Raw genomic sequence first — 20,925 nt, 5'->3', positions numbered from 1 at the left:
TTCCTGAGAATTTTTCCAGCACTTTGGGGCATCTTTGAACTGGCACCTTCCAGACTTTTTTATTTTTAAACTGTATTCAACTGACAACCCCCCCCTCCCCCCCCAAAAAAAAAAAAAAACACACACACACATGGGCGTCTTCTGGGTGCCTTTTGAGCTTTCCCATTGACATCCATTATAAAAGTATAGAGCAAAAGGCACCTGAAGAACAGTCGGGTCACTTTTTTTACCCAGTTTTTGCCTTTAAAAAACACTGAAGTGGTTAAGAGACGTTCAAAAGTCTGAGCATATGAACAGCAAGTCATTTTTACATTGCTCGTTTCATAGAGTGTTAGATTAGCGCTTTGTTTTTTTTTTGTTTTTTTTTAGTTTTGGGAGCCTTCAAGTATTTTCCCCAGAAAATTATCGCAATTAAAACCTGTATTTCCTTTGTGTGTACAAACAGGATAATTGGACATCATTTCACACAAAACCTCAAAAACGAGCCACCTTATCAAAATTGTGGATAAACAACTTGGTTTCAAGCATATAATGCTCGTTCAAACTCACCTGTGGCAAGTAACAGGTGTGTTCAATATGAAAATCACACCTGAAACCAGTTAAAAAGAGGTGAGGTTGACTCAATCTTCGCATCATGTGTCTGTGTGTGCCACAGTATGAACGGACAGCAGAAGGAAGAGAACGGTCTGAGGATTGGAGACCCAAAATTGTTGAAAAATATCAACAATCTCAAAGTTACAAGTCCATCTGCAGAGATCTTGATGCTCCTTTGTCCACTGTGCAAAACAAAACAATCAAGAAGCTTACAACCCATGGCACTGTTGTTAATCTCCCTTGACGTGGTCGACAGAAAAAAAAAATGAAAAGGTTGCAGAATACTCTGGATGATGGATAAGCAGCCTCAATCAAGTCCCAAAGAAAAAAAAAAAAAGTGTCAGCGCAAACTATCCGTTTACATTTGAATCAAATGAAATGCTATGGCAGGAGACCCAGTGGCACCCCACCGCTGACACAGACATAAAAAAGCTAGACTGCAGTTTGCCAAAGTGTAAGTACTGCAAGTAATCCAAAATCCTTCTGGGAAGCAATTTGTGGACAGAAAAGACCAATATACAGGTCCTTCTCAAAAAATTAGCATATAGTGTTAAATTTCATTATTTACCATAATGTAATGATTACAATTAAACTTTCATATATTATAGATTCATTATCCACCAACTGAAATTTGTCAGGTCTTTTATTGTTTAAATACTGATGATTTTGGCATACAACTCCTGATAACCCAAAAAACCTGTCTCAATAAATTAGCATATTTCACCCATCCAATCAAATAAAAGTGTTTTTTAATAACAAACAAAAAACCCATCAAATAATAATGTTCAGTTATGCACTCAATACTTGGTCGGGAATCCTTTGGCAGAAATGACTGCTTCAATGCGGCGTGGCATGGAGGCAATCAGCCTGTGACACTGCTGAGATGTTATGGAGGCCCAGGATGCTTCAATAGCGGCCTTAAGCTCATCCAGAGTGTTGGGTCTTGCGTCTCTCAACTTTCTCTTCACAATATCCCACAGATTCTCTATGGGGTTCAGGTCAGGAGAGTTGGCAGGCCAATTGAGCACAGTAATACCATGGTCAGTAAACCATTTACCAGTGGTTTTGGCACTGTGAGCAGGTGCCAGGTCGTGCTGAAAAATGAAATCTTCATCTCCATAAAGCATTTCAGCCGATGGAAGCATGAAGTGCTCCAAAATCTCCTGATAGCTAGCTGCATTGACCCTGCCCTTGATGAAACACAGTGGACCAACACCAGCAGCTGACATGGCACCCCACACCATCACTGACTGTGGGTACTTGACACTGGACTTCAGGCATTTTGGCATTTCCTTCTCCCCAGTCTTCCTCCAGACTCTGGCACCTTGATTTCCGAATGACATGCAAAATTTGCTTTCATCAGAAAAAAGTACTTGGGACCACTTAGCAACAGTCCAGTGCTGCTTCTCTGTAGCCCAGGTCAGGCGCCTCTGCCGCTGTTTATGGTTCAAAAGTGGCTTTACCTGGGGAATGCGGCACCTGTAGCCCATTTCCTGCACACGCCTGTGCACGGTGGCTCTGGATGTTTCCACACCAGACTCAGTCCACTGCTTCCTCAGGTTCCCCAAGGTCTGGAATCGGTCCTTCTCCACAATCTTCCTCAGGGTCCGGTCTCCTCTTCTCGTTGTACAGCGTTTTCTGCCACATTGTTTCCTTCCAACAGACTTACCATTGAGGTGCCTTGATACAGCACTCTGGGAACAGCCTATTTGTTGAGAAATTTCTTTCTGGGTCTTACCCTCTTGCTTGAGGGTGTCAATGATGGCCTTCTTGACATCTGTCAGGTCGCTAGTCTTACCCATGATGGGGGTTTTGAGTAATGAACCAGGCAGGGAGTTTATAAAAGCCTCAGGTATCTTTTGCATGTGTTTAGAGTTAATTAGTTGATTCAGAAGATTATGGTAATAGGTCGTTTAGAGAACCTTTTCTTGATATGCTAATTTATTGAGACAGGTTTTTTGGGTTATCAGGAGTTGTATGCCAAAATCATCAGTATTAAAACAATAAAAGACCTGACAAATTTCAGTTTGTGGATAATGAATCTATAATATATGAAAGTTTAATTGTAATCATTACATTATGGTAAATAATGAAATTTAACACTATATGCTAATTTTTTGAGAAGGACCTGTATCTCGCTTTTTGGCAAAGCACATCAATCTACTGTTTAATGAAAACAGAATGAAGCCAACAAAGAAGATAATACCTACAGTAATATATGGTTGAAGTTCAATGATGTTTTGGGGTGGTTTTTCTGCCTCTGGTACTGGGTGCCTTAACTGTGTGCAAGATATCTTGAAAGCTGAAGATTACCAAAGGATTTTGGGTTGCAATGTAGTGCCCAGTGTCAGAAAGTGGAGTTTGCTTCCTAGATTATGGGTCTTCCAAGCAGGACAATGACCCCAAACATACTTCAGAAATGGCTGAAAACAGTGCTGTAGAGTTCCGAAGTGGCCAGCAATGAGTCTGCATCTAAATTCCATTGAACACCTGTGGAGAGATCTTAAAGTTGCTGTCGGGAGAAGTGGGGTTTCCTGATGAAGGAGTCTTGAACTCTGAAAGGGGTAGAATAATAAAGCCACACGTACTAATAATTCTGGAATTCTAGTGATTCAGCAGCGCAGAAATGTACCACAATTTTCCCAATCTGTATCTAATGGGAAAGACCTGGAATAGTCAAAAATTCCAGTTGAGAGGTGCAAGAAGCTTGTTGATGGTTATAGGAAGCCATCGATTTCAGTTATTTATTCCAAAGGGTGTGCAACCAAAAATTAAGTTCACGGTGCCAACAATGTTGTCTGGCCCATTTTTTGAGGTCTGTGAAATTATGTCCAATTTGTCTTTTTTTTTTCGTCCGTTTTATTGTGTTGCTCCGATACACACAAAGGAAATAAACAAGTGTATAACAAAAGATGAGTAATTGCATTTTCTTGAACAATTTCCAGGATGCCAACACTTTCGACCATGACTGTATGCGCCTTGATTCTAGCCTGTATAGCACACAGTGCATTAACTAAAATAGATACATTGCAGCATACACTCAGTAGAGAGACATATTGAATCTGCAAAGGTTTTCGGGATGCAAAAAAGGTGGTCTTTATTTTGCCGGCAAGTGAAGATATTAAGATAAAAAAAAAAATTGGTTATTTAGCAATTAAGTTTTGTGTAAATAGATTATTTCTGACATACTAGATTCAACATTTCAACTAGATACCAGAACAATAAACAATGTTGCAGGCTCGGACTGGCTCACAGGGGAGCAGGAGAATCCTCCGGTAGGCCGCTGTGAAGGAGCGCTGATGAGCAGTGCTAGTACACTTGATTCACAATTTGCAGAAAAGAGTGTCATCGAAATCATTCATTAAACAAGACAGCGAAATTAATATTACACAGAAGAGTACATTTGTGTACTAGGGTCAAGTTATTTTTGCATGTAGCTGGACAATGGGCCTTTGCAAACCCAACCAGACACTGAAAGAGCCTAGCGGCAAAATACTAGGTTGTCCTAAGAGAGGCAATATCAATTTCCATCAGAGCGCACCCACTTGGCTAAAAGACTAGATTTATATACAAGGAAGAAGAGTCCATCTCTCGGGAACAAAGCAAAAACAACACCGGACTCAAGAGAAAAGTGGCCTTTACACAAGGTAGGAAAAGAAAACATTTATGGCAAGTGACGGATTATTTTAAGACCTACAGCCTGTGACGGGAGTGACCAGCATGATGTTTATGGATCACATGGACCACATCTGAGGACCCAGTCTAAGGTTACACCCAGGATGGGAAAGGAGCTAAGCCGCACTGCCCAGCGGCTAAGGTTAGGACGATGGCAGTCTCTGCACAACAAACTGTTCTTGCGTATGGAATGCTTTATTTTAATTACTAGTTTAACCCTTTGAGCACATGGTCACCTATAATACAGGCCATTTAACATTCTACCAGTTAAAGAGGTTTGCAGGGAAAACACAATGAACGCCTATCCGTTCAGAGGAAAGAAGCGGCTGCGGCTTCTCAGGGAGGGAATAAGGCCAAGTTATGGTACAGTCCGATATACAAATCTCAAGGTTGACACAGATCGCAAGGCCAAAAAACACTGTCACTACCACATCGCAACGTATTTAAGGTAAATTGGGCTGTACTAGGACCAGTAGGGCTCAAAAACCAGAACAAACACAAATGGCTCAGAGTTGATTATCACGGTGCCCTAGAGGGTCGCAGTGTGACCGTGATCTTTGGCCACACAACCTGTATCATGGCCTAACCCCAATCTAAATATTAAGAGGACGTAAGCTCATTGGACTCCCCCAATAGTGGCTGTTCAAACGTCCACCAAGGACATGGCAAAGGGCCATTCTAAGCCTAGATCATCAATGGTAAAGAGGGTTGGATGATATGCAGAAAATCATGTGATAGCCCAACAATATTAACAACCCAAAGAATAAGACAAAATTTCTATAAAAGAACAAACATTTGAGACCTCCCACACTAATTTTCGCGGGATACAAGCCTGACAAATCCCAAGTTGCTGAAAAATGAACTGGGAAGAGGGGGGAGGCTTGAGGAATAGGTGGTCGGGTAGAACCATATAATATAGTTTAGCCAAAACTAATGTAAGTCACGTTGATTGCAATAATTAAAACATCTTACCCTTCTCCCAGCTTCATTGTTGTACAAGTTCATCATGATCCTGGCGTTATCATAGGATCCCTTCTGATAGATTTTCTCTCGTTCCCTTGCATCCACAAATTCCTTAGAAAATCTGTAGCCATAGTCTAGGTTATCCCCGCAGCCACCCCATAGCCAATCCCGGGGTAGATCCTTCGGACGAGCTGCTCTGCTGCATCCACATGTTGAGAGCTCCCCCTCTCTGCACGCTCTGCTGATGGCATTCACAACTCCCGCAGCACTGATTGCATAGGTGAATGCTGTTTCTCTGCTTCCTACACAATAAGAATACAAGAAAAACAGAAAATGAGTGTGACGAGTCCTAAAATACCACAGGAGCGGAAACAGACAGAAGAGGCCTCTGCGAGGTAGCGGTTTAAGGCCCCCGGCGCAAGAGCGGTTTAAGGCCCCCCGCGCAAGAGCAGTTTAAGGCCCCCCGCGCAAGAGCAGTTTAAGGCCCCCCGCGCAAGAGCAGTTTAAGGCCCCCCGCGCAAGAGCAGTTTAAGGCCCCCCGCGCAAGAGCAGTTTAAGGCCCCCCGCGCGCAAGAGCGGTTTAAGGCCCCCCGCGCGCAAGAGCGGTTTAAGGCCCCCCGCGCGCAAGAGCGGTTTAAGGCCCCCCGCGCGCAAGAGCGGTTTAAGGCCCCCCCGCGCGCAAGAGCGGTTTAAGGCCCCCCGCGCGCAAGAGCGGTTTAAGGCCCCCCGCGCGCAAGAGCGGTTTAAGGCCCCCCGCGCGCAAGAGCGGTTTAAGGCCCCCCGCGCGCAAGAGCGGTTTAAGGCCCCCCGCGCGCAAGAGCGGTTTAAGGCCCCCCGCGCAAGAGCAGAATATGGGCCCTTTGCAGTTCAATATTTCATCATAATGCACACTTCCACCGGCTTTGGGGGTGGTAGTGGTCCCCACACCTCTTGGCCCCTGTGTGTCTGTACAGGCTGCAACAATACTATGTCCACTTCTGGTCTAGTACACAATTAAACACCTAGAAATAATCATTAAAGTGAATAAAGCTGAACTCCAGTACTACATACTACAGTCTTTGTACAAGCATGGCACAATTTTTTTGTTTTTTTTCTTGGTGGAAAACATTTTTTTTTCTAATCCTAGACGACCAATGTAAGAGAAGACATTGATATTTCTCTACCATTAAATTGTTTCAGTGCTCATAACCAGGGGCGGCACCAGTAATAGATAGGACACGGTAGACGGAGGACTCAGACTTTGCGCCAAAGAGTCAACCATAAATTAAGGACGGTTTTCAAAGGCCGATATCGGGGAACGAACATTCGCCGGAACTCTCGTTTCTGATCATCGGCCCATCGAAATCAGATCTCCAAGTGAGCAAAATGCTTGTTCATGGTGTGTAATAATGAGCTTTTGAACAGGTGATGTTCTGCCGATAATATTTTGCGCACAGAACAATTGTATTAATGATAGTTCTGTATACGGAGGATTGTGGTCAGGGAGTCTGAACAGATCATTGTCCACTGATTAAACTATTGGTACCTGCAGGTCAATGGCTGCAATTATGCCATGTAAGCCTGGCCACAAGAGAACAAGCAAAGTGGAGGTCATCAATTTAAAAAAAATATTTTATAGCGCCATTTATTCCATGGCGCCTTACATGTGAGGAGGGGTATACATAATAGTGTGTGTATGTATGTGTGTATGTGTATGTGTGCGTGTATGTATGTATGTGCGCATGTATGTATGTGTGTATGTGTATGTGCGCGTGTATGTATGTGTATGTGCGCGTGTATGTATGTGTATGTGCGCGTGTGTGTATCTATCTATATATATATATATATACACATACATACACATACATGCTAGCCACCTTAGGGAGAGACCCAAGTTGGGCTAAATGTAGCGGGACGAAAGAGAAAGAAAAGCCCTCTACTTAAAGGAAATACATAGTGGATGCTATTCTTTGTATTATGCTGCTTGCAAGTACTTTCCGTTTCAGGAAAGCATCCAATATTATATATATATATATATATATATATATATATATATATATATATATATATATATATATATATATATATATATATATAAAATTTTTGCAAATGGACATTTCCCAAAAAATGAAAAATGTACATGATACAAGTTATATTTAAAAAGGTGTAAAGTAAGATAGACAATAATGAGACAAAAAAAAAAAAAAAGGTATACCTAATATAAAATGATGCATAATAAGCCATATAAAAAAAAAAAAAAGAAGTATAGAATAAGGTATATAAAAGGCAAAATACTTTGAAACTTTTAAATGCTTAAATTTAAAAAAAGAAATAAAAAAAAGTTTGATGATTTTAAATTGTAAAGCAGCCCGATGTCCACAAACATTCGGGCACTCTCGGATTACGCCCCTAATAGGCACCTTTCGTAACTGCAGGTTGGAATACTTTAGCCAATTTATCTGTTAATCAAAAAAGTGGAGAAGGTTCACATGGTGGAAGTGATTTTGGGCTTTTTCATAACTTTATTCCCACACTAGTTCCCATTAAATGAAAACAAGATGATTTGAGAAGTTGCATGTGCAGAGGGTTACAATAACTGCACTTAACAGAACTTTCCAAAATAAATGTCAGGCAGAAATAAAAACACAAGATCCTTAAATCCGATATCTTTATTTTTTTATTTTTTTTTGTTTTTCTGTTCCTTCCTATCAAACTTTGTGCCATCTCATTCTTACATTGAATTAAAATCGTCGCAGTGTTTATCTCTAAACGGCCTCTAAAAGCATCGAAATGGAGAATTTAACCCGAAAGCCCGCAGAAGGTTTGGATTAAATTAAGAAACAAGTTCTGTTCACTTTGTGTAATGCGAGTGTTCTGTCTATATGAATGCCATATTGTCCACAGTCCTATAGAAATGCCATAGGCCATCTGAAATCCAAGGAGAAAGTCAGGATTCGGCAATGAATAGAAACCGCTTTAACTAATCTGACCCCATAGAATTTATTGGAGTGCGAGGCGACCACAGTGTAATTCGTCTTAGAACTTAAAAAGATTAATAAATATTTTGAATTCGAGGAAGTTTAAAACTTTTTAGAACTCCGACCATCAGAAAATAAAAGAGAAACTGTATATTAAAATAAGCCTATTAAACATTATTCTTATTTTTGCGTGTTGGGACATCTTTATGGTTTTTTGTTTGTTTCCACTTTTTTTTTTTTTTTGCTATGGATTCAAGTAGATTGGAAAACAAATTTCATTAAATAATCACTGTTTTGACTGTCCATTGTAACGTAACATAGAATTTTTTTTTTTTTTAGAGCTATTCATATGTTTGTTTGTTTTTTTAAACATTTTATTCTTTAGTATTTTTTTTAGCTAATATTTAATTCATATTATATTTAGAGACAATATGTTATTCCCATTTTATTACTATTTTTTTAGGGCCAATATTTTTTTTTTTTTTTTTGAGAGCCAACATTTTATTCCTATTTTTTAGAGCCAATATTCCAATTTTTTTTTTTAGAATCAATATTTTATTCCTATTTTTTTTTTTTGAGAGCCAACATTTTATTCCTATTTTTTTTAGAGCAAACATTCCTATTTTTTTTTAGAGCCAATATTTTATTCATTATTTTTTTTAGAGCTATTTTATTATTTTTACAGCCAATATTTTATTCATTTTTGTATTTTTTTTAGAGCTATTATTTTATTATTTTTAGAGCCAATATTTTATTCATTTTTGTATTTTTTTTAGAGCCAATGTTTTATTCATTTTTTATTTTTGTAGAGCTAACAATTTATTATTTTTTGAGCCAATATTTTCATTTTTTTTAATTCTTTTAGAGCTAATAATTTATTCCTTTTTTTTTTAACCACATTTAATTGAATTAAAAAAATGAAATAAAATGCAAAATGTCTTCTGGATTGTTCACTCTATTACTATTACAAGCAGCTTTTTTTTTTTTTAGTATTTTCTTTTCTATCAAATAGTGTCCATTTAACACAGGGAAGCAATTACCAAAGCATTAGATGGCTTTTATATATGGGAAACAGATGCAATTGATGAAAAAAAAAAAAAAAGGTTCATGATGTAACAAAAATGTTTAGATGAAAAAAAAAAAGAAAAAAATGCTTGAAAGAAATATAGCATAAAATGTGCATAGATTGTTAGAAGTCCACAGCTAGGACCGAACCAAACAATACAAAATATTATTTATCTGCACTTTTGATAGGAAAATATACAGTGTGAATTCTTTGATAATTGCAGGAGACATGTGCAGACATCTTGATATACGGAATTACCAAAAGTGCCTATAAAAGCAGATTAATTCTGGAACACATCATCTTTAAAGCTGAGCAATTTTACATTTCAGCTAATTTCCCAGAAATAAAAATCATCCGAGTGGCTCCCCTCCCCCCAAACTTTATGAAACTTAAATAAAGTGTGAGAGTCCGGTTTCTAGCGCTGGATGAACAGTCTCCGCTCTATCCCCGGCCTGGGACGCCGCCTCCACATACCTATTAAGACCTCTTAGCGCAGCAGTTAGTGTAAGTGGCTAATTGCCCTTATAAATTACTTCTTGTTTAAGAAATAGGTTTATGCCGGGATATTCGAGAGATTGGAAATCTGGTAGAAATAGTCGGGATCGTTCAATCCCCCGGGATGGAGGTTGTTGCGACCTGCAGGGAGGCTCCTCTAAAGAGCGGAGACGTGCGAAAGGGACGCGAAAAACCGCAAGATGGGACAGAAAAAGGGCGAAGACGACCGGAGAGGTGGGATCATCGTGTAAGAACATGGTAGGTGTGAAAAGAGGATAATACAATAATTCCTTATAATAAGGTCATTAAAGTGGGGCAGGAACCGGGGATTAATGACGGATTCTACGGCATTAGATCGTTTCATCATCATTAATCTATAGGTGTCGAGCAAGTAATGCCATGTTCCCGAGCGCTGCGATTTTTCGGCTCAGTGGGTAGCGCGGCCGGCTCAGTGGGTAGCGCGGCCGACTCAGTGGGTAGCGCGGCCGGCTCAGTGGGTAGCGCGGCCGGCTCAGTGGGTAGCGCGGCCGGCTCAGTGGGTAGCGCGGCCGGCTCAGTGGGTAGCGCGGCCGGCTCAGTGGGTAGCGCGGCCGGCTCAGTGGGTAGCGCGGCCGGCTCAGTGGGTAGCGCGACCGGCTCAGTGGGTAGCACTGTTTTGCAGCTCTGGGGTCCTGGGTTCAAATCCCACCAAGGACAAGAACTGAAAGGAGTTTGTATGAGTTTTCTCTGGTTTCCTCACACACTACAAAAGACACACTGATGAGGGAATGTAGATTATGAGCCTCAATGGGGACAGTGATGATGAAGTGTGTGAAGTGCCGCGGAATATGATGGCGCTATAGAAGCAAAGCATAATAAATAGTAAATTAAGTCTAGAATCACAGCATCTCAGCACTGGAAAAAATGCTGCACCAAGAAAGTATCGAAGAAAAGGAAAACGCACAAAAAAGTAACAAATAGCGCCTGGAATATAGGAGATTACTGGAGGGTATTTGGGCGCAGACACCTGGATGGGAAGATGGTCCAAGAAAACTAATCACAATAAGGGAACCACAAGGAAACATCAAATCCGGAAGCCACATTAGACAAATGTAGCTATGCTGGGAATTGTAGTCCCACATCAGTCAGAATGCCAAACATGATACATAGTAGATGTAGAGACAAGATACATCTGCTATAAAAAGGTCCTTGTCTAGAAAAAAAACATAGATAATAGATAGAGAGATGGATAGATAAATAGAGATATGCATAGATATAGATAAATAATAGACAGAGAGATAGATAGATAGATAGATAGATAGATAGATAGATAGATAGATAGATAGATAGATAGATAGATAGATAGATAATAGATGATAGATAGATAGATGATAGATGATAGATGATAGATGATAGATGATAGAAGATAGATAGATAGATAGATAGATAGATAGATAGATAGATAGATAGATAGATAGATAGATAGATAGATAGATAGATAATAGATAGATAGATAGATAGATAATAGATAGATAGATAGATGATAGATAGATAGATAGATAATAGATAGATGATAGAAGATAGATAGATAGATAGATAGATAATAGATAGATAGATAATAGATGATAGAAGATAGATAGATAGATAGATGATAGATAATAGATAGATAGATAGATAGATAGTTTTTTATGCTAATTGTGGTGATATCTGAGTGTCCCCCTAGATCAGGCCATACACCCTGCTGCCCCCACAGCCTCCCTCCAGCCTGGCGCATGCGTTGTGTTCTCACCTATCTGCATGACTCTGCCGAACACGGACGTGTTGTCCACGGTGCTGCAGTTCCACCTCCGGTGCCGGAACTGGTGCTGGCACTCCTTGATGCCGGTCTTCGCCCCCTCCCCGATGTACTGCATGTGGTCCTGGTAGAGCTGGCACAGCTTCTTCTGGCCCTGGGAGAGCCCCGACAACTGGCTGCACAGCGGCTGCGCCCCGATGATGTACACCTCCGGGAGCTGCACGGGGTTCATGGCCAGGGACCTGCACACACAGCAAAGCCTGGTCACTACACAGCACAGCCTGGTCACTACACAGCACAGCCTGGTCACTACACAGCACAGCCTGGTCACTACACAGCACAGCCTGGTCACTACACAGCACAGCCTGGTCACTACACAGCACAGCCTGGTCACTACACAGCACAGCCTGGTCACTACACAGCACAGCCTGGTCACTACACAGCACAGCCTGGTCACTACACAGCACAGCCTGGTCACTACACAGCACAGCCTGGTCACTACACAGCACAGCCTGGTCACTACACAGCACAGCCTGGTCACTACACAGCACAGCCTGGTCACTATGGTCACTACACAGCACAGCCTGGTCACTACACAGCACAGCCTGGTCACTACACAGCACAGCCTGGTCACTACACAGCACAGCCTGGTCACTACACAGCACAGCCTGGTCACTACACAGCACAGCCTGGTCACTACACAGCACAGCCTGGTCACTACACAGCACAGCCTGGTCACTACACAGCACACACAGCACAGCCTGGTCACTACACAGCACACACAGCACAGCCTGGTCACTACACAGCACAGCCTGGTCACTACACAGCACAGCCTGGTCACTACACAGCACAGCCTGGTCACTACACAGCACAGCCTGGTCACTATCGTCACTACACAGCACAGCCTGGTCACTATCGTCACTACACAGCCTCTGATTATCTGCGAGGCTTTTCCACCCTTTGGTGTCCATGTGATAACGATCTGATCGCATAGACCAAGTACCGATGGATAGATGACATCTTCACGGTGCAATTTAACGAAGTACAAACTAAAAATGCAAAGATATAAGCCCCTAGCACAGAGCAAGCACTAGAAAAGCACAAGGGCGACTGCATCGTTCATACAATCTCTGAAATACACAGCAAACAGTGAACTAGAATTCTGCACATAAAAAAAAAGCTAGATCGATCACTTGTGCTGATAAACTAGAGATCTGATGGTTTGTGCTATGTATAGCAGATTGTCACTGGAGGCTAACCAAGCGAGAATAAAAAAAAAAATACTAAAGACAGCTTTGTCTACTGCAAAACACATGGCCGATTTGATCGTTCATACAATCTACTGCAAACACACAGGATACTGTGCGATTAAATAGGCCAAATCAAAAGATTAAAATGATTGAAATCATGTGCAGAGCGTCACCGCCGACCATTGCTACTACAGTGACGATCTGATCGCATGTGCGATCTCCAGCAGATAAAGTGGCAGAGTTACTGCAATGCTAAAAAAAAAGGGTCTAACAAAATAAAATGTATCTTATGGTCATCGAAAGTTTAATAGTGATTGAAGAGCACCGCAACACATTAGACAAGAAGCCATCGTTCAGACGATCTACAGCAATGGTATCGGTCATGATGCAAAATATACATAAATAAATAATAAAAAAAATCTACATGTCAGATAGTTATCAAACACAGCAGTAATACAGAAAATAAATCTATAAATGAGGAATATAAAAAAAACAGTGCTCACCACCAAGAACTGGCGTCCACCACCACCTGAGAGATGCAGGACAATGTCAGGAGGAGGACCAGGAGATAGCTGGAGACCATGGCTCCCCCGGGGACCCGAAAACCTCCTACCTTCAGTAACAGTCCCAAGGAAGGCTGAAAAAAAGAAAATAAAAAAAATAAATAATAATAATAATAACAAAAAGTGCAACTAAACATGGTATAAAGTTGTGTTTACAGTATTATAGGTAAATATTTACTGGAAAAATAAAACAAGTGAAAACAGGAGAATAGTGAGAAGAATAGTGAGAATGTAGTAATGTAATGTGGTGTCTGAGGAGGGTGAGCAGGGGCACTCAGCTTTCCACCCACCCGGTGACTGGCAGCCATTAATCCCTGTGTGTGAGGATCTCCAGTGTCTGTGCCTGCTCTGTGGACTTGTTGGTATCATTTATATGTGCTAATAGATTTACAAAGGATGTCCAAACCCTGAGACAGGGCAGCTCTAACCAAGAACACTTGGATGAAGCAATCCCCCAGCTGCCAGCAGCACATCTGCTCCAGGCCCAGCTGCTGCAGAACCTCTCACATGCTGCACAGCTCCACACATTTATTACAAGATACAAGTGGACTGAATCAGAGAACTAGATCTTCTGTCTTATTCATGCTTCATTGTAGCTGCCCCACTCTCTCCCAACACAAAGGCCAGCCTCTGCCCTACCTCATCTGATCCTACTCCTCCAGGAGATTACAGCAGGAGACCTGTGAAGAGGGGCAGCTACTGCCAGCACTCACTATGCCAGCACTCACTAGCCCAGCACTCACTATGCCAGCACTCACTAGCCCAGCACTCACTAGCCCAGCACTCACTAGCCCAGCACTCACTAGCCCAGCACTCACTACACCAGCACTCACTAGCCCAGCACTCACTAGCCCAGCACTCACTAGCCCAGCACTCACTAGCCCAGCACTCACTAGCCCAGCACTCACTAGCCCAGCACTCACTAGCCCAGCACTCACTACGCCAGCACTCACTACGCCAGCACTCACTACGCCAGCACTCACTACGCCAGCACTCACTACGCCAGCACTCACTAGCCCAGCACTCACTAGCCCAGCACTCACTAGCCCAGCACTCACTACACCAGCACTCACTACACCAGCACTCACTACACCAGCACTCACTACACCAGCACTCACTACACCAGCACTCACTAGCCCAGCACTCACTACACCAGCACTCACTAGCCCAGCACTCACTAGCCCAGCACTCACTAGCCCAGCACTCACTAGCCCAGCACTCACTACGCCAGCACTCACTACGCCAGCACTCACTACGCCAGCACTCACTACGCCAGCACTCACTACGCCAGCACTCACTACGCCAGCACTCACTACGCCAGCACTCACTACGCCAGCACTCACTACACCAGCACTCACTAGCCCAGCACTCACTAGCCCAGCACTCACTAGCCCAGCACTCACTATGCCAGCACTCACTAGCCCAGCACTCACTACGCCAGCACTCACCAGCCCAGCACTCACCAGCCCAGCACTCACTACGCCAGCACTCACTACGCCAGCACTCACTACGCCAGCACTCACTACGCCAGCACTCACTACGCCAGCACTCACTACGCCAGCACTCACTAGCCCAGCACTCACTACGCCAGCACTCACTACGCCAGCACTCACTACGCCAGCACTCACTACGCCAGCACTCACTACGCCAGCACTCACTACGCCAGCACTCACTACGCCAGCACTCACTACGCCAGCACTCACTAGCCCAGCACTCACTACGCCAGCACTCACTACGCCAGCACTCACTACGCCAGCACTCACTACGCCAGCACTCACTACGCCAGCACTCACTACGCCAGCACTCACTACGCCAGCACTCACTACGCCAGCACTCACTACGCCAGCACTCACTACGCCAGCACTCACTACGCCAGCACTCACTACGCCAGCACTCACTACGCCAGCACTCACTACGCCAGCACTCACTACGCCAGCACTCACTACGCCAGCACTCACTACGCCAGCACTCACTACGCCAGCACTCACTACGCCAGCACTCACTAGCCCAGCACTCACTAGCCCAGCACTCACTACGCCAGCACTCACTACGCCAGCACTCACTACGCCAGCACTCACTACGCCAGCACTCACTACGCCAGCACTCACTACGCCAGCACTCACTACGCCAGCACTCACTACACCAGCACTCACTAGCCCAGCACTCACTAGCCCAGCACTCACTAGCCCAGCACTCACTAGCCCAGCACTCACTACGCCAGCACTCACTACGCCAGCACTCACTACGCCAGCACTCACTACGCCAGCACTCACTACACCAGCACTCACTAGCCCAGCACTCACTAGCCCAGCACTCACTAGCCCAGCACTCACTATGCCAGCACTCACTAGCCCAGCACTCACTATGCCAGCACTCACCAGCCCAGCACTCACTAGCCCAGCACTCACTACGCCAGCACTCACTACGCCAGCACTCACTACGCCAGCACTCACTACGCCAGCACTCACTACGCCAGCACTCACTAGCCCAGCACTCACTACACCAGCACTCACTACACCAGCACTCACTAGCCCAGCACAGCCTTCATCTTGTCTGCTCCCTGCTGACAGTTATTGATGACCAGCTCTGCTACACAGATCATACATTCCCTGGTCACCATCATCAGCTTTTGCTATGGACCTCTCACAGTGACAATTATCTGGCACCTCTGATTATTAGATTATCCTACAAAGTCACAAGTGATCACAGACTGCATGGATTCATAGCTGAGTGTTCTCTGGAAGATTACCCGGATCATAATAATGGAGAACAACACCAGCCATTATATGAACAACACCATTATATGATACTGCTACATCACAGCAAGGTGGTTTATATACCAGCACTACAAGACTGCACTTCATCAGTCACATATTATGCTTTATTCAATAGATCATACTAGTACTTTGCATTCTGATTATAGTTGCAATATATAATACTGAGAATATGCTACTATTCCCCCAATATATTGCATTTCATTGTATTTTAAAAGACTTAATTATGCCAATGTGAAATATATATATATATATATATATATATATATACACACATACACATACACACACATTATACACTAATATATATATATATATATATAATTAGTGTATAATGTGTGTGTATGTGTATATATATATATATATATATATATATATATATATATACACATATACATACACACACACACACATAATTACAGATATACACACATATACATACACACACAAGCTAATATATTATGTCATTACTTTCAATCTACTACTAGAATGTAGTGTGTAATAAAGATATACATCTACTATATTCTAGCAGTAGATTGAAAGTAACAATAATATTTATTAGTATACAACACAGCTGCTGTATACTAATATTTCAATTTACTGTTAGAATATAGCAATATATACATTGTGTGGACTAATATAGTCTAACAGATTGAAACTAATTGCACAATACATTAGCATAAATATATATTAATTATGCTACTTGTTTCCATCTGAATATATATATATATACACACACACACATTATATATATACACACATACACACTTGTATGTTATATAATGCTGCTTTGTATCAATATATTGTGCTGTTACTTTACATCTAATACTAGAATACAGCACTATACATAGTATGTGTGATATATACATATTTGTCACGTTTGTATATTGAACTCAATATATTGTAGTAGTAGATTGAAAGTAACAGCACAATAATACATTAATACACAGCAGTATTATATGAAATATCAGATTAGGCTATTCTATTGTAAACCAATGAATTTCTCATTGCACATTATACCGACATATTACATTATTATAACCCAACCACCTTTTCTTACACATCCTGACCCTAGAATGTTCAAACTAAAGAACACAGAAAGAAACATCTCCTTCAATACTGCAGATGCCACTTACTTCAACACATTAATTGTCACTCAGTAGATAATGAAAATTAAATAACATCGAAACAAAAAACCAACCACAGTTTATTCTAGAGTTGCTCCTCTACCATAATACATATGATGATGATCAAACCTTTCCATAGAAAGCCTCCATCTTCCTCCTTCCTATCAGCACCTTGTGACACATTCATCGGAAAGTAAATATTGTGATTAGAATGAAATCTGAACATTCGGGAATGGCTTCCCCAGACATGAATCAGCTCTCAGCTTCTATTTCTTACAGTTTTCTTAAGGTGTTTAAACTTTACTTCGATCTGTTATTAGTTATTTTCTTGGTCTCCATCTATAATTTGTGCATCAGATCTATAAATCGATATAAATCGTTCTAACCAGCTTTCTTATAGACACTGCTTTACAGAATGGGAGTCCTTGCTATGAGCTAAACGATCAGTCATCATCAATACTAATATATTTATTTATTTTTTTTTTTACCAGCGAAAAAATATTTCACAGATTATTTTTTTATTTTTTCGGGAGCACCATTTACAATTAAGTTCCCCCTTCAGATCACAAAGCGGCCACTTCCACTCACTCATTATGCCGATATGCGCCGCAAGAGGGCGCTCTCCCTGCACCGTGAAATCCTTATAGAGGAGAAAGGTGCAATTAATTTCTACTTTTTTTTTGTGGGGGATGGGCGAGGGGAGAAAGAAAAAAAAAAAGTTGTTAGGTGGGGGGTATACTTGTCAGAAGAAGCATCCAGGAAATTTATGATTACAAGAAACTGTTCTGTATACAGAGACTTCAGGTGGCCAAAGCAGATTGGGATTAAATTGAGAATAAAAAAATAAAAAATTAAAAACATCTACTATGGCTTCCTATGTATTCCACCCTGCTAACTAGTTTGTTAATAAAATATATATTGCACAGCCATCAGGCATATTTTTTATAATTTCCCTTTAAGAGATGGTAGATATTCCTGGTATTTAGATATGTAAAGTCCTCCATTGTCAGGATCACTGTCTTGTGTCCACTTAATGACATAAGTGAGATGTTGACCAGGGGGAACAGATGCCAAAAGGAATAATCACTTTCTAAGTGACAAATCTCCTAATTGTTTGTGCAAGAAGCAGATTAGGTATCAATTGAAAATCATTAACAAGTTCAACTAGACCTGAGGCCATGGACAAGGTGAAAGACACATTCCATCAAGAAGATGAAGCCTAGGATTTGATACATTGTATCCATAGGGAGATGGAACCTATAGATATTGGGGGCTAATTAGTAGGTGTAAGAAAAGTTCCAAAATTATTTGCTTTTGCTGACTTGAAATATAAAAAAAAATGTAATAATCACCTATATAAATCACAAAAAAAGTTTATTAAAAAAAAAAAATGGAGCATTTTTCTTGACAATGATTGCACTTACAGTTGTGGTCGATAGGAGGCAGCACAGGTTGCAGCTTGCTCAGAGCTCACCTCTTTCTTCGTCTACCTTCCTACTTTTCCATAGAGGATGCCTGATTGCAGCATGCATTAATAATGGGGGTGAGTCATAGACTCTGACCACCTGCACTGGGTGAGGAGAGCCTCCAAGTTCACTGCTTCCAGCCCCATAGGAAAAGTGTTCACCCAGTAACAAGTAGGTGGAATTCCAGGGCACAAATGTGCAACATCTCCCCCCACCTTCCTTCCCTCCCTCTCCTACATATCGAGCCATGTTGTGAGTTTTAGGAACACGTGCAATAAAAGCAGCCCTGGTGCTATTGTCTGCCCCATGTAGCCTGTCTGGGAGGGAGGAGATCCTGGCTTAGAGTCTAGGTGTAAAGTGGGACCATCTTTGTCTCAAATTCCATGTGTTCTGTTGAGGAACATTTGCACAGGAAGACTCCAAAATAAACTCTCAGGGTATGTGGTAAGGGTCTCCGTTTGAACTTGTGGTGACAAATTGGAGAAATGGTCAAAGTTCCCTATCCCAACTATTGACCACAAGACATGGACACATCTACTCCCTGATCACATCTGATGAAGACTAACCTCCTCCAGTGATCACATCTGATGAAGACTAACCTCCTCCAGTGATCACATCTGATGAAGACTAACCTCCTCCAGTGATCACATCTGATGAAGACTAACCTCCTCCAGTGATCACATCTGATGAAGACTAACCTCCTCCAGTGATCACATCTGATGAAGACTAACCTCCTCCAGTGATCACATCTGATGAAGACTAACCTCCTCCAGTGATCACATCTGATGAAGACTAACCTCCTCCAGTGATCACATCTGATGAAGACTAACCTCCTCCAGTGATCACATCTGATGAAGACTAACCTCCTCCAGTGATCACATCTGATGAAGACTAACCTCCTCCAGTGATCACATCTGATGAAGACTAACCTCCTCCAGTGATCACATCTGATGAAGACTAACCTCCTCCAGTGATCACATCTGATGAAGACTAACCTCCTCCAGTGATCACATCTGATGAAGACTAACCTCCTCCAGTGATCACATCTGATGAAGACTAACCTCCTCCAGTGATCACATCTGATGAAGACTAACCTCCTCCAGTGATCACATCTGATGAAGACTAACCTCCTCCAGTGATCACATCTGATGAAGACTAACCTCCTCCAGTGATCACATCTGATGAAGACTAACCTCCTCCAGTGATCACATCTGATGAAGACTAACCTCCTCCAGTGATCACATTTGATGAAGACTAACCTCCTCCAGTGATCACATCTGATGAAGACTAACCTCCTCCAGTGATCACATCTGATGAAGACTAACCTCCTCCAGTGATCACATTTGATGAAATCTAACCATCTTCTCCAGTGATCACTTTAGGAGAGACCTAACATCTTCTCTATGATCACATTATAGATCTACAATCTTCTCCAGTGATCACATTTCATTTTAAGAAGTAAGTCTAACATCTCCTCCAGTGATTACATATAAAGTCTAACATCTTCTCTATGATCACATTTGATGAGATCTAACATCTTCTCTATGATCACTTTAGATGAGATCTAATATCTTCTCTATGATCACTTTAGATGAGATCTAACATCTTCTCTATGATCACATTTGATGAAGTCTAACATCTTCTCTATGATCACTTTAGATGAGATCTAACATCTTCTCTATGATCACTTTAGATGAGATCTAACATCTTCTCTATGATCACTTTAGATGAGATCTAACATCTTCTCTATGATCACTTTAGATGAGATCTAACATCTTCTCTATGATCACTTTAGATGAGATCTAACATCTTCTCTATGATCACATTAGATGAGATCTAACATCTTCTCTATGATCACATTAGATGAGATCTAACATCTTCTCTATGATCACATTAGATGAGATCTAACATCTTCTCTATGATCACTTTAGATGAGATCTAACATCTTCTCTATGATCACTTTAGACGAGATCTAACATCTTCTCTATGATCACTTTAGATGAGATCTAACATCTTCTCTATGATCACTTTAGATGAGATCTAACATCTTCTCTATGATCACTTTAGATGAGATCTAACATCTTCTCTATGATCACATTAGATGAGATCTAACATCTTCTCTATGATCACTTTAGATGAGATCTAATATCTTCTCTATGATCACATTGGATGAGATCTAACATCTTCTCTATGATCACATTTGATGAGATCTAACATCTCC

The 20,925-nt window shown here is 41.7% G+C and overlaps 1 protein-coding gene across 2 annotated transcripts in view; it reads right to left on the bottom strand.

Moving 5' to 3' along the window:
• Window positions 1-20,925, bottom strand: part of WNT5A (Wnt family member 5A) — a 46,609-nt gene that overhangs the window by 24,638 nt on the left and 1,046 nt on the right. The window contains exons 1-4 of one of the 2 annotated variants that reach the window (XM_069736697.1): window positions 13,628-13,762; window positions 13,278-13,411; window positions 11,519-11,766; window positions 5,242-5,534 (exon numbers count right to left, since the gene is read on the bottom strand). In XM_069736697.1, the coding sequence (XP_069592798.1) occupies window positions 5,242-5,534; window positions 11,519-11,766; window positions 13,278-13,411; window positions 13,628-13,645 (693 nt within the window). In that variant the 5' untranslated portion in view covers window positions 13,646-13,762. Of the gene's footprint in view, window positions 1-5,241; window positions 5,535-11,518; window positions 11,767-13,277; window positions 13,412-13,627; window positions 13,763-20,925 lie in introns of those variants that run through there. The other variant, XM_069736698.1, reaches the window with a different exon arrangement.

The sequence above is a fragment of the Ranitomeya imitator genome, chromosome 8, assembly GCF_032444005.1.
Source record: "Ranitomeya imitator isolate aRanImi1 chromosome 8, aRanImi1.pri, whole genome shotgun sequence".
Lineage (NCBI taxonomy): Eukaryota > Metazoa > Chordata > Amphibia > Anura > Dendrobatidae > Ranitomeya > Ranitomeya imitator.
The sequence above is the reverse complement of the archived record's forward strand: the minus strand, read 5'-3'. Positions and strand labels throughout refer to the sequence as shown.